General features: G+C 37.4%; 1 protein-coding gene across 1 annotated transcript; it reads left to right on the top strand.

Moving 5' to 3' along the window:
- The first annotated feature begins 895 nt into the window (after positions 1-895).
- Positions 896-1717, top strand: LOC145812797 (uncharacterized). Its single transcript, XM_082908022.1, has one exon. The coding sequence runs from the start codon at positions 896-898 to the stop codon at positions 1715-1717; it is 822 nt and encodes a 273-aa protein (XP_082764148.1).
- Positions 1718-13915: the final 12198 nt, after the last annotated feature.

Genomic DNA, 13915 nt, shown 5'->3' with positions numbered 1-13915 from the left:
AATGTTGAATGTGAATGGATTTTCGATCTATCAAGTGAATGTGGTCATACACCTAAGTGAGTCGTCTTTGACTGATGAGATTAAATAGTTATCTTGTAGAACCAATAGAGAAAAATTTTCCCTAGCGATTTGACTTGATTGTGGTCAGAAAATTTGTGGATTTAAATTTGTTATTGAGGTTGTACCACATACCCAACCTATTCTGAAGACTTCATATGAGGTGTCAATAGGAGAGTAGTTTGATTTGTTAAAGCTAAGTAAGATTATGAATATCATTTGTTTATTTGGAAACATGTGAATTATTGGAAATATAAAGATTATTATAAGATATGTAAATAACTAAATAAAAGTATATGTGATTGATATGAGTAATATGTTGGAATTAATATATTTTGTGGCTTAATATTAAGAGGATGACTTCAAGGTCTGCTATATTTTACTAAATAGCTTTTGATGACAATATGAATACAATTTGGGTTATTAACCACTAAATGAAAATAAGCTAAATTCCTGCGATGAGGAAATCGAATGATAAGGAAATCTAGTGATAAGGAAAGTTACTTGGGAAAAGCAAGGCCATATGATTAGTTTTCAGGTACAAGTGCCTTAAGTTTGGAGGACCAAACTTTCTAAGGATGAGAGATTGTGATGACCCCCCCTCCCTCCCGTGTATAATATTTTATATTTAATTAATTCTTATTATGATTTAATTATGGATTCTCAATAAGGTAAAATTGACGAATTGAATTATTTATTTACATAACCCACTGGTACATAATATGATTATGTACATAGTTATTTGAAAAAATATTGAATCAAAGGTCGTAAAATAATCTAATTAGATTATTACAAACTTGGGCCAAATGCGAATTAACTCAAAACATTCGTAAAATATATGAACCCCAGAGGTGGCACTAGTCCTAATTGTCCCACTTGTGGAAGAGCTCACTGGGGCCGATGTTATCGAGACTCGGAAACATGCTTTAGATGCGGCCAAGTTGGCCACTTGCTGAGAGATTGTCTAAAACTTGCCAATCCTATAGCCGGCCCCTCTAAACTAGTCCGAAAACCCGTGGTACTTGGAGGAGTGAGAAAGGACCAAAAAGGCCAAAGAAGGACTTTTGCCTTGGTAACTGGAAACCTAGAACTTGCCGAGAATGTTGTGTCAAGTACACTTTCTATCTATGGTCATTTAGCTCATGTTCTCTTTGACTCTGGTTCCACTCATTCTTTCGTTGCACCACACTTTGCTTCCAAGTTAATATCAACACCCGAACCCTTAGGATATGTATTGTCTGTGTCTTTTCCTTCTGGTAATTCTGCCCTTAGTGCCGATGTGTACAAATCTTGTACTATATCCTTAAAAGGTGAAACCTTTGATGTAGACTTGATTCCCCTTAGCATTGGTATCTTTGATGTGATCTTAGGAATGGATTGGTTGGCTGCCAACCATGTCTCTATCGATTGTGAAGCCAAAAAGGTCACCCTCCAGTCACCAAACCAACTTAAGCTTGTCTTTGATGGAACTGGGGTCTCTCCCCCTCTATGTGTTATACCCTTCATGACAGCCCAACGGCTTCTAAGAAAGGGTTATTGTGGTTGTATATGTTATGTGATCGATACTCAACAAGAAATCCCCATACTTGATGCAATCCCTGTGGTTCGAGAATTCTTAGATATATTTCCTGAAGACCTACCTAGTACCTCGGTTGACTAAGAAATCAAATTCATCATTAAAACCCAACCCGGTACCCAACCAATCTCAAAAGCCCCTTACCACATGTCCATGGCAGAATTAAAAGAACTGAAGACTCAACTTTAGGAACTACTGGACAAAGGTTTCATTCGACCTAGTACCTCACCCTGGGGAGCTCCAATACTATTCGTAAATAAAAAGGATGGCACGATGAGGTTATGCATCGATTACTGAGAGCTGAACAAAGTCACCATCACCACAACAAAACTGGGTTTTCACGACACCACAACAACGACATACAATAAATGCAAGCCGTAGTTTCCCACTTTTATTTTCACATCGTAAATAATTTTTCAACCACGACGGGTCCATTGCGTAGGCTGTGAATGGTAGTAACGATGATTTTTTTACGACTTGAAATGTTTGCCGTAAATAATAAAACTTTCTATGACATGCATATGGCATGCCGTTAATACATCAACTATACACAGCACACATATGCTAGCCATGAAATGTATTGCACTTTTCATAGTGCACACAATGCCCGCCGTTTAAAGTATTGCACTTTTGCCGATGCACACATCGCTTGCCGTTAAAAGCATTTCTTTTTTACGACACACAATGTATGTCGTGAAAGGTACGACCAAAAAGAAAATAGTGCCAAAATAAAATTTTCTAGCGCCAATTCACCAAAAAAATAAAAAATAAAAGAAGATAATAATCAAAAACCCCAACTCTCAGCCCTAAAACACAAAATCAACCTGAGTTGGTCTCAAAACTATTCAATTGCAAGTCAATACTAACCTTGGCTTTAACCTTCAATCCAACCTTCAAAACCCACCACGAAACTCCACTTTCTTCATCATCATCCTCATTGTCGAGACTGGTCCCCAAGCCCGATCTCTCCCAAATTGGCTTCTTCCTCTCCTCTCGTGATTCTTGGCTTCACGTCCTCGAACAGATCATCGAGGGCAATCTCAAATGCCCTCTCAAATTCGATTTCATCAAACTTGTCTTCACCTTCGACAAACTCCAAACCTCCGATTTTTGCTTCTCCAAAGTTAGTCTCACCAATCCCAATTTATTAACTCTCCTCTTCGGCAATTGAATCCCCGATCTCGAAATCTCTATGAATGTTCGATCTAAAATGCACAACATCGACTCCAAATCCAATCGTCGTGACTACTTGTCCAATGGTAAAAATAAAGAGAGGCTTCAAAAGGAAGGGGTTTCAAATGGTGCTCTCTCTCTCTCTCTCTCTCTCTCTCTCTCTCTCTCTCTCTCTCTTTACCTCACTCTCATACTCTCTCTCATATGTCCCACCACACCACCAATTTCTAGGGTTTATACATCTCGTTGTGGTAAATTGACCAATTAATAGTTTTAAGAAGCCATGAATGAAGAGACACCACTCGTTGCTCGATTTCTGATGCATCTGAGGTCGAACCCAAATCCTGTTTGGATGATTCGAAGGTGAAGAAATTGGGTGCGAAAATTTTAGGTTAGTGATGGTGTTTTTGCTTTCAAAACTCTGTTTGGTTGTCAAGAAAATAATATGTACAAGTTTAATGCTTTCTGTCTCTAGCAGAATTGAAGGATTTGGTGCTTTTAACAGATAAACATGATTCGTAGGAGACAGCACATGATAGAAATTTGAGAAGGCAACTTTTGCCTTCTGATGAATCGGGTGCTTTTACTAAAAAGGTTTTTATCATAATTTTTCGTAATTATTAGATTAATGGGAATTTTCAGTTCAAGTCATTGCTGAGTGAAGGTTGTGTCCTCCATTGCTTGTTTGCAAGAAATTGGTTTTCTTGCTAAACTTACATGTACTTGTGTAAATTTTTTACTTTCCTAGCAATTTCTTGTTTGAACTTCTAGATCATGTTTTTGAACCTGGTTCTCTTTGTTCTCATTTTCAATTTTCTTTTTCCTCAAGTATTGTATGTTGTTTGTAAATAGAAATTAGTTAATTAATTTACCCATTTGATGTAACTTTTGAATCATGTACTGAGCTTGTACAAGAAGACAGAGGAAATACTGAATGGTAACGGAAACAAAATGCACATTGTAGTGGAAGAAAAAAGGATTGGTGTATTGATTGTTTAACAAAATCAATATTCAATAAGTTGTACACACATATGACATAGATGGGTTCACAGAAAGCTTACTAATAGTTCTTTTTCTTGCACTTGAAATTGATACCAGTGATTGCAACTACCCTTTTTCAAGCAAGCTCTGCAACACTGTAAGAAATAATGTATTCATGACACAAAACATATTATTAACAATACAAATATATTTGTTTGTGTGTGTGTGCATGCATGATATATATGTGTGTATATATATATATATAGAGATCCCTATATTTCATCAATCCATTAAACACTATATGCGCCTTTTTTTAGGTTTAATGTTGATATACTTCAGTTATATTGATAAAGTGAAGCTTAAAAGGTGCTTTTGCACTCATTATTTTAAGAAAGACAATGCTCTAAACAAGATCAAACTTTGAAAAACATAGTGAGGTTTTGAAATTAGTTAATCAAATTCATTATTTTAGAGTTAAAATGGTACCTAACTTATAGAAGACATACTTAATATGATTAAAATATAAAACATACCTTTTGATTTCTAATAGATAAATTCTCCAGAGGCTCTAGAGGTGGTGGTGATATTGGATGAGCAAGTGAACTACCTCCTCCAAGGAGATATTTGAATATCAATTTCAACTGTATTTGGGCAAAAGGATTTTAATGTAACTCATTAATACTTTAGAGACACATAAACAAGAAACATAGTAAGACCACCAAGCTAAGTGATGATCATAATGTACGACAAAGGTACTTTAAGTTTACTCACCTCAGGAACTTGTGTTGGAGTTGTTCCTCCAAACAAGTAGACATGATGTTGCCAAATAACTTGCCCGAATCCTGTAAAATAACTACTTCAATTCTAGCTATTGTTCAATTTGTTTAATGTGAAATGAAAGGAAAGTTTGTGTATTAATAGGATTGACAATTACCAGATTGCCATTACAAAAGGAAGCAATAAAATTATTATCTATGTTTTCCTTTCCGTCAATAATACATTCAACAATGACCTTGGCAGTCAAATCTACAAATCAAATAGATGAAAAAAAGTAAGTCTAATAATAATAATAATCTAAACCAGAAAGGTATATGTATATCTGGAGGCTGCTAAATGTGCAAGTGACAACTTCAAATATGACTTCATTGAGTAAAATAAAAATTTTCTATTATTGTTATTATAAAAATTATCCATATAAATTAGTTTATAAACTATAGCAAATAAAAATATTATACCAGTATCAGACTAAGAAAGACTCGACAAATTATGTTTCATTGGTTCAGGCTTAGGAGTTTCAATTGACAAACATAGAATTAATTATAATCCTTGCCGAAATGTTTAAGTCACTATCTGAGACAAATATTTAATGTACTTAGAATAATATGAATTCAACTATGTAAGACAATTCTTTACCACCTTTCCTTAATTGATTATGCATAACAAACTCTATTAAATCTAGTAATCATCATTTGGAGTAATACTTAAATATTTCCTATATATGTGTGACAAATGCCTTATGCTAGTATGCATATGCACTGAAACATAGGAAAGAAAAATCCTTAAAACTTTCAAGTTTCTGAGTACCACTCTTGGTGAGTGGAATGTTGTTACAGGCTTTGGACATGTCTAATTGTCGGCAAGGGTCTGAGGAGATTGCTTCCGAAGCCTGTAAGTGAACCCTATTTGTAGAATGCATAACCAGAGGAGATAGGTAGAAAAAGGTATTTTTTCTAATTGATTCCATTTGAATTCATATCCTTAATTAAGTAATTGAAATGCTTTTGGATCTACTCTAATAAGGCTTTGTGCAACCATGACATTTTTGTCCAAAGTCATCCTAGGACAGTTCATGCTTCAAATATTTTGATTTATAGGCCATGTTAGTTAGTTTGTCAATTATAAATATAAATCTCAAAAAAGAATGAATAATTTAAATTGCTTAAGATACCTGCATTGTATGACTATAATTAGGAAACCATGTTGCACTAGACATTGTATTTATTGGTACATTTATTGCTAGATTTTTGTATTGCACTATTGTTCTATCAGGACAAATTAAACCTTGTTTCACTCGATCTTGATGAGTTTAAGCTTTATGAAGCAGTGCCAACATTGGTGGTTGGAATGATGAATCTCAATCTCAACTAGGGTAATTGGCAAAAGCATTTGGAAAAGACCTTCTGAACTAGGGGCATGGGCATTTGTTTTGGTCAAAACGATGTGTGGGGAGGTTTAGTCTATGAGACTCAGTTTAAAGGTCTAAAATCAATCTTGCTGGGTGTGGATGTGTATTGCTGAATTAAAGGCAGGTCTGGAATTTCCCATGGGTTACTCGAAGTTGTTTTTGAATTTTGCAGATGGACTTGGAGAGTGAAAACCCCTCTTTGTTTCAAGGGTAATGTTTTTTTTGTTTTGAGTTATGTCCTGCAAATAGTTGTGTTGTTGTGGACTCGCCTTTTTCAACACCCCCACCTTTCGGAAAAGGTTTGAAAAGAAGGTCTCACAGTTCAGACGCCCGCGGTTCTGAATCTAGTCTCACAAGTGCAATGTGAAACTGATAATCACCAAAGAGTCCAAATCCGGCAAACCTTTTTGAAAAATTGATTTAAAATCAAATAATGCCAAAATTAGACTGCTTTGCCAGATATAGAGTCGCCACCTAAATATATTATTTTTGAGAAAATTTAGGAAACCCTGACCCATGCCAGAGGCCACGTGTCCGTCATCACCAAAGTTGCCTCAGCTCGGGAACTTGGGTACGAGAGGGGAAGGTCCTGAAATGAGCACCCCCGCTCGCCCGATCAAAGATCGGCCTCTACTAATCATGATATGTTCTTTTATAAACATTATGTGCTCTTATTCTGGTTATTAGCTAACATTTCTATGTGACACACACAAGCAAGTATACACTAACATTGCAAGGATTGGAACAACTCAACTCATGTTTGTTTTCGAAAATGGTTTGAATTTGCCACCCTCAAGTGGGCTTAAAAGTGCGGATTTGCCACCAAACACTGGGCTTAAAACATGATTTTCCATAATAAAGTGGGCTTAAAACTCACATTTGTTGAATTATTCCAATTCAAACAACAAGCCTTCATTCACAGGCATTCATGCAATTTAGCATTTAAGCATATAGCCTTATGGCAAGCATGCTAGATATGGCAACATGGCAATCACACTTATGCAAGTATGCTAAAGCGCAAAAACTTACCAAGTACTCCAAGCCAAAACAAAAACTAGATAAAAAGATGCATGATCCTAACTATACAAGATGTCTAATGCAACGCATGCGAAGAATGCAACTAAATAGGCTCGGCTACTTAACCATGATATTTGCAACACTTTGATAGCATGCTTTGAAACACGTATTCAAAAAAGTATTGAAATTGACAATGCAGTTTGAATGATGCACCGAGCCTTGGTGCATGTAAGACAAATGAATAGATGCAAACATACAAGCATAAGGTATGCTAATTGAAAATGTCCCTAATCTAACCATCAAAAGCGATCAAATAAAAAGGAGAAAGACGTGGGGTTGGAAGACATGCACATACGCACGAACACTTATTACAACATTACACTTTTGCAAATGAGGGTCCGAATAAATAAGCTAACTAGCTACACTAATTAAGCTAACTATTACAACACAATTGAAATGAATTAACTAACTTATTCTAAGCTAATTAAATATTACAAGACGGATTGAATAATTAGTTACACTAACTAATTAAGTACAATACTTGAATTAACTAGCTATTCTAAGCTAACTAAAGCAATCAAATGGCCTAAAGGGCGAGAGACGCATGCATGCTTGGTTGGTATCTGTCCAAAAATCCACCACCTTGCCATTGCAGCCTTTGTTTGCACATTTTTGAGCACCAACAGTTTTGCCAACTTCCAGAATGCCTCTGCTCTAACTCAGGTGCACACTTGTGCAATTTTTCATTGATGGCCGGTTGGCTACTAATGGTGGCTGGTCGGCCACCCCATCCCTGAACTTCCTTTTTTGTTGCAACAGAGGCAAAATAGTGTACTTCCACAAGCTCAAAGGAGTGCAACTCTTGGCCCTCAAACCATCAACCAAGCATTTTCCATGCATGATGGCTAAGAAACCAAGCTTGTACAAACTTAATGAGTGAAAAACAAGACTCAACAAAACCATTACCCTATCATGCATCATCAAGGGTGATGGTGACCAAGGAAAGTGACATGTTTCATCACTTTGAGTATGAAATGTCCCATTTTCCTTGTGTTGGAATTGACGTCCGATCCGAACACACGTTACGAAACACAAAAGATGATTTATCTTGCCTCTTTTACTTTGTCCATTTTTATTTACTCATTTTAACTTACCAATCCATTCTTTAATTCATTAGTCCAAAAGTGAGTGTCCTCTAATGGAAGAGGTGTCAACCAAGGGATGATTTAAGGCAAGGGAGAGGTCATGCCTTTGGTTAGTAGAAACCCCTGAAAGAAGATTAAAACCATTAAGTACGAACCTCGATCTCAAGCTTAAACACAACCCGAAGGTTAACCAACCCTCAAAGAAAATGAAAAAGTGAAGAAATGAGGGAGGTTGCAGATATTTAAAGTTCTGCAATGGAGTGCAAAACAACACTAAAGCATGCTTTTAACTCAAAATGAAGATGACTAAAGTATTAAAACACTAGGCTAATGAAGAAATTAACACTACAACCATGCAATGCAAGCCTCAAAGGACTAAACCAGCCCCAAACAGAGCTAAAAAAAAGTCAAAACAATAGCAAAAACATGCTGAGATCAAGTTATAAAACGCTAAAAAAACATGCTCACATGTTAAGCTATTTAGGCATGAAAACAAAACATAAGGATGGGAGGCTAACCGCTCTAATTTTGGACTTCAAAGCAAGGTTTTTACCACTAAAATAACTCTGATTTTCAGTGGTTAAAACTCCCCAAAAGTTTGATTTAAAGGTGATTAAAGAGGGTACAAAATACTTTACAAGCTAAGGAATAAAAGGAGGGAACAACCCCCTAACTCACAAGGACTCAAACCACTATTTTTATGCCTTAAAACAGAATTTTTTACACTTCAAAATTGCTTTAAAACAGTTGAAAAGGATGGCAAATCAAGTATGCACAATAAGCTAAAATAAGGTTAGTTCAATACCTTTGAAGCAAAGTGCAATTCAGCCTCTAACTCAAGCTCAAATCCCGTTCCAAGGCTCAAACAAAGTTCCATGAGATCTCAGCTCAAAGGTGAGAATGTTTGGTCAAGGGTTGATATGCAAAAGTTTAAAGAAACTAAGCAAATGTATGCAAAATAACAAGAGAGAGAGAGAGAGAAGTCTAGAGAAAGAGAGAGAGATTTTTTATCCAAAATTTCTAACCCTCAAAAATGGGGGAGGACACCCCCTATATATAGAAAAACAAGGTTTGAGCTAGAATTCATCCTACCATACACGTGTATGGAGATGCAGTTCAGTGAGCAACAGCTGGCACAACTGGCAAACAAATATCTAAAAAAGGAGAAAAATGGCCGTCGGCCACCACTGGTAGTTAACCGGCCACCAATGTGGCCGATTGACCACCAACATAGCCGACCGGCCAGCACTGATGGCCGACAGGCACAAATCATGGCTGATAGGCTGTGAGGCTGGCCGGCAGGCCACCCTCTCCTCCATACTTGAAATAACAAGCTCTTGGTCCACAACCAAGCAAAAAGCAGATAAGGTTTCAAGGTTCAAAGGCAAGGCACTCCACCGAGAACTTTGAGCACTCAAAACGAACATGAGCATCCAAAATCATCGAGTGTTCAAACGATGACGTCCAAGTCTTGAGGACAGTCAAAAATGGGGTGCCTACAGTTGTGAGTTTTGTTTTCTGTCTTTTCTTGCGTTGTTGCGTCAGTTGAATCTTTTTCTTTAAGTCACTCTTGTGTACCTTCAGATCTTCATCTTTATAAGAAAGCAGGAGTCAAGTTTTTGATCATTTTATTGTGCCTATAGTGATGCATGTGTGACCTTTTGTAAATAGAGAAAGGCTTTGAATTTGTTTTTGAATTTATGTTTTTGAATGAGATTTTGGTAATAAGCTCGACCATTGAGAAGGATCCCCTGAACGGTTTGAGTGAATTCTGACTTATCGACGCAAAGTCATTTATGCTATCAAAAACTTTTAAGCTGCTTTTTTTGCAAAACTTGCGAAGATAGGTTCAAAATTGTGCATGGTGTTCTACATTGTCTTGGGGATTTTCTTCGCCGTTAGGCGATCATTGTTGCAAGTACAAGGTGGCTTTCAGACCTACAAGAACAAGTTGGCTTTCAGACCTACAAGTACAAGTTGGCTTTTAGACCTCACAAATCATAGAATTCCTCCATTGGTGTTTTCATTATTTCAAAGAAAAAAGGATAAGAGAAACCAAAAAGAAAAGAAAAAGAAAAAGAAAGGAAAAGAAAAAAGAAGAAAAGAAAGAAAAAGAAAGAAGTCAACCATCAATCCTGGGGCATCCATTGGAATGAAATCCAAGCAACTGTCTATTTGAATTCGGGAAAGCCAATACAAGAAGATACCACATTGTGAGAAGAATTTACTCTGAAAATGAAGCAAAAAGAAAAGAAGAAGACATGCATGAGAGAATGGAGAACCAAGCTCAAATCAAGGTGAAGCCAGTTTCAGTGTTAGGGCGAGAATGACTGTTGATCAAATTCACCACAATTGTTGTAACGCTAACCTTGAGAGGCTCGCTAGGCCGAAAACCTGAAAGGGTGACCTAGGCAAAAGTTAGAGCATTGAAAAATGAGAAATCAAACACATAGAGCTCGCAAGGTTGAAAATCCCGAAGGGGTGAATTTGGCAAAAGTTAGAGCGCTAAAAGGAGAGTGTCAAAACCCGAGTGAACCTCATCCATGAACTACGTTGACCTGATTCCCATTTTTGGGATATGTAGGCAACTTCATCATGAAGTTCGGTCTCAACTATATCTATCTCATCCATCTCAACCCAATCACCTTGCCTAATCTACGTCGTCAGCTTTGCATCAATCCATGAGCTACACCGACTGTTATGCATATCACATACTTGCGTTGGACAAGAATGAACTAACTTGAATCCACAAGTGGAGAAATTTTCAATACTTGAACTTATCAGTAGAATCTCTATCTTGAGCAAAAAACGAAAAGGAATCAAACTCGAATTTTGAAAAATTGAGTTTTAAAGGGAGCATAAGTAATCTTAGGGGCACTATGAATGATCAGTTACCTTGAGTCTTTTTCTGCTTTTTGGGTCAATTGTGAGTTCTGTTGTGTCGTGCCTGGTGTTTGTCTCAGTTTGCACTCTGTATCGAGTCACCATAACTTGTCTGTCGTTCAAAAGCGCTCCTCATCAAGTCACCATAACGTGTCGGTTGCTCAAAGCGCTCTTCATCGAGTCACCCTAGCGAATTTGTTGCTCAAAAATTCAACAGAATGACATTGCCAAAATTCCATACACGAATGTTCGCTCCAACCTTGAAAACAAGTTCATGTGTGGAATTCATAAAAGAGCTGAGAGTGCCCATACAAGGGGCATCGCGTTCATGATCATTGCAAAGTGTATATGAGGAATCTGTCACTACTTTGAAGCAGACTGGAGTGAGTTCTCAATATGTCAGAAGAGAAGCATGAGTCTGATTGGTTGGAAACCGTTCCAGGATCTGATGATCCCTATCGCACGTGCCGGCATAATGTTAAAAAATAGTGGCCAGTGGTTGGACACTAAGGGCAATTTTCAGTGTATCTGATTGGGTCATCATTTGAACAAGGGGCATGGATCCAACCTTTCTCCTCATCCACCAAAGTCATTTGTTGGTCACTTTTCCCTAGATTAGCGTAGTTTACCCCCATGTCGATTCTGATATGATTCAGCTTTTTAAAATTGTCTCCAACTATTTCAAGACTCTTTTGGGATTGCCATATTCCTTTTGATTAATGGATGTGTTTTGTTTTATGCCTGCATGCTTACACACTCTGGTTGCATTGAACTGCGTGATTGGTTCCTTTTGCTTTTGACTTTGTTTTGTACTTAACAGAGTTTTGTCGAGTTCCCTCCCTTTGTGTTGCAGTTCAATAAGTTGTGGCTAGTTGCCCTGCACTCATCTTATAAGGTACATGATACAATAACTCTATGTATTGCTCATTTCCCTTTACAAATATTCAAATTTGCATAGAATATGCTCTTGATTCATGCATAGAACATGCAACATGCTTTCAATCTTGCATAGAATATGCTCGTATCTTTTGCATAGAACATGCCTCGCACTTTTTTGTGCATCTTACTTGCACTAGTTTGTGTATTTCATCGCACTATTTTGTGCAGCTTACTTGCACTATTTTGTGCATTTCACTCGCACTATTTTGTGCATCTTACTTGCATTATTTTATGCATTTCATCGCACTATTTTGTGCACTTTCACTCACACTTTTTTATGCATCTTACTTGCATCTATTTTGTGCATTTCATCGCACTATTTTGTGCACTTTCACTCATACTTTGTTGTGCACATACACTCACACTATCTTGTGCACCTACATCACACTATCTTGTGCATTTCACTTTATAGTGCACTATCTTGTGCATTTCATCACACTATTTTGTGCATTGCATTTTGTATAGCACTATTTTGTGCATTCATTCACCCTCACTCGCACTATCTTGTGCACCTTGTATTTTTGTATCACTCACACTATCTTGTGCACCTTGTATTTTTGTATTATTCGCATTGTCATGTGCGCTCCCCAGTCTAGGAGACCTTAAATCCTCTAAAGGTGCAACTCCCTTGGTGCTTGTTGTGCCCGAATGACTTTCAACCGTCTGGTATAGCCACCTGACTATGTTTGCGGTGAGTTCCTAGGAGTTCAATTGAGATGGTGGAAACTAGAGTTCGAATGGCCAAGGCCTAAAACGTAAAGGGTCGGGATTTTCGAGACTAAAGTTTGGTTTAAATACCCAAGGGTGTATCCTCGGCTTGAAATCTGTATGACAGCCCCATAGGTTGAGGTAGCTTGTATGCGCCTCAATTCTGGATATTGACCCAACCTAGTTTGCCACCCTGTTGGAGAATAGGGAAAGTTGCGAACATAGCCAGGGAGAAAAGTAGTACCTGTAGATGAACCAAGAGGAAGAGGAAGACCCATATCAGCATGAGGTGAGTCATCACCAATTGCCTCTGTAAGGTACTTTCACTTCCTATCTGCTACATCGCATTTATTATTGCATCACATCTATCACTTCTATTGCATATAGAATTTATTGCATACATCTATTGCATCATACCATTTTATTGTCTGTATCCTTTGCATGTTAAGCTTGGTTTGGTTTGTGCCCATACTTTTCTTGTTAAAACATAGCTCTGCATGTGTACGTGCCTATTCTGCAAGAATTGTGGTCTGAGGGTTTGAACACCTTTTCTGTGTTAGACGTGGTTTGTTTTGTGTCCATACCTTTTCCAGGTAAAATGTTCTTCGGCTTACGCCTTATTCACTGCATCCATTGCATTCATTGCATCATATTTTGTCTTGTTGCATTCAAGATTTATGATCATTATCTTTCCCTAGCAGATCATTCCTCACTTATATCATGCCACCCAATTATTTGCACTCTTTCTCTTTCTACGAAAAACATAGTTCTGCATGTGCATGCGTCTGTTCCACAAGAATTGTGGTTAGAGTGCTCCAACATCTTTTCTATATAAAACGTAGACTTGCATCTCCATCCTTTTATGGTATTTGTGTGGTTTTGTACTGCTTATGGTTTGATGATTCAATTACATTGTATATCATTTGCATTATTGTATTAAACTGCATATCCTTTACATTGTCTTGTTATATTGTGTTTCATTTTGCATCCCGCCCCCTGAACTACGTCCCCTGAACTATGCTGGTTTGATTCCTTGCAAAGGGATACGTAGGCAACCTTTGGGTTCAATCAATTGCATCTGTATTTTGTTTGTTTGCCCAAGTCTTATAACCTTGTCAAGATGGGTCGTCTTCGAGTTTTGACATTCACTCACGTCATTTCATGACTTCGAGCTCTGTCAAAAAGGGGCAACTGTAGACACCCTATTTTTGACCACCCTTAAGAATTGGGCGCCACAGGTTGATCACTCGA

The sequence above is a fragment of the Camellia sinensis genome, chromosome 15, assembly GCF_055761805.1.
Source record: "Camellia sinensis isolate YWXY chromosome 15, ASM5576180v1, whole genome shotgun sequence".
In the NCBI taxonomy this organism is placed as follows: domain Eukaryota; kingdom Viridiplantae; phylum Streptophyta; class Magnoliopsida; order Ericales; family Theaceae; genus Camellia; species Camellia sinensis.
The sequence above is the reverse complement of the archived record's forward strand: the minus strand, read 5'-3'. Positions and strand labels throughout refer to the sequence as shown.

What these genes read in the sequence shown, in the direction of transcription:
- LOC145812797 (XM_082908022.1), top strand. Translation starts at nt 896, where the DNA reads ATGAACCCCAGAGGTGGCACTAGTCCTAATTGTCCCACTTGTGGAAGA.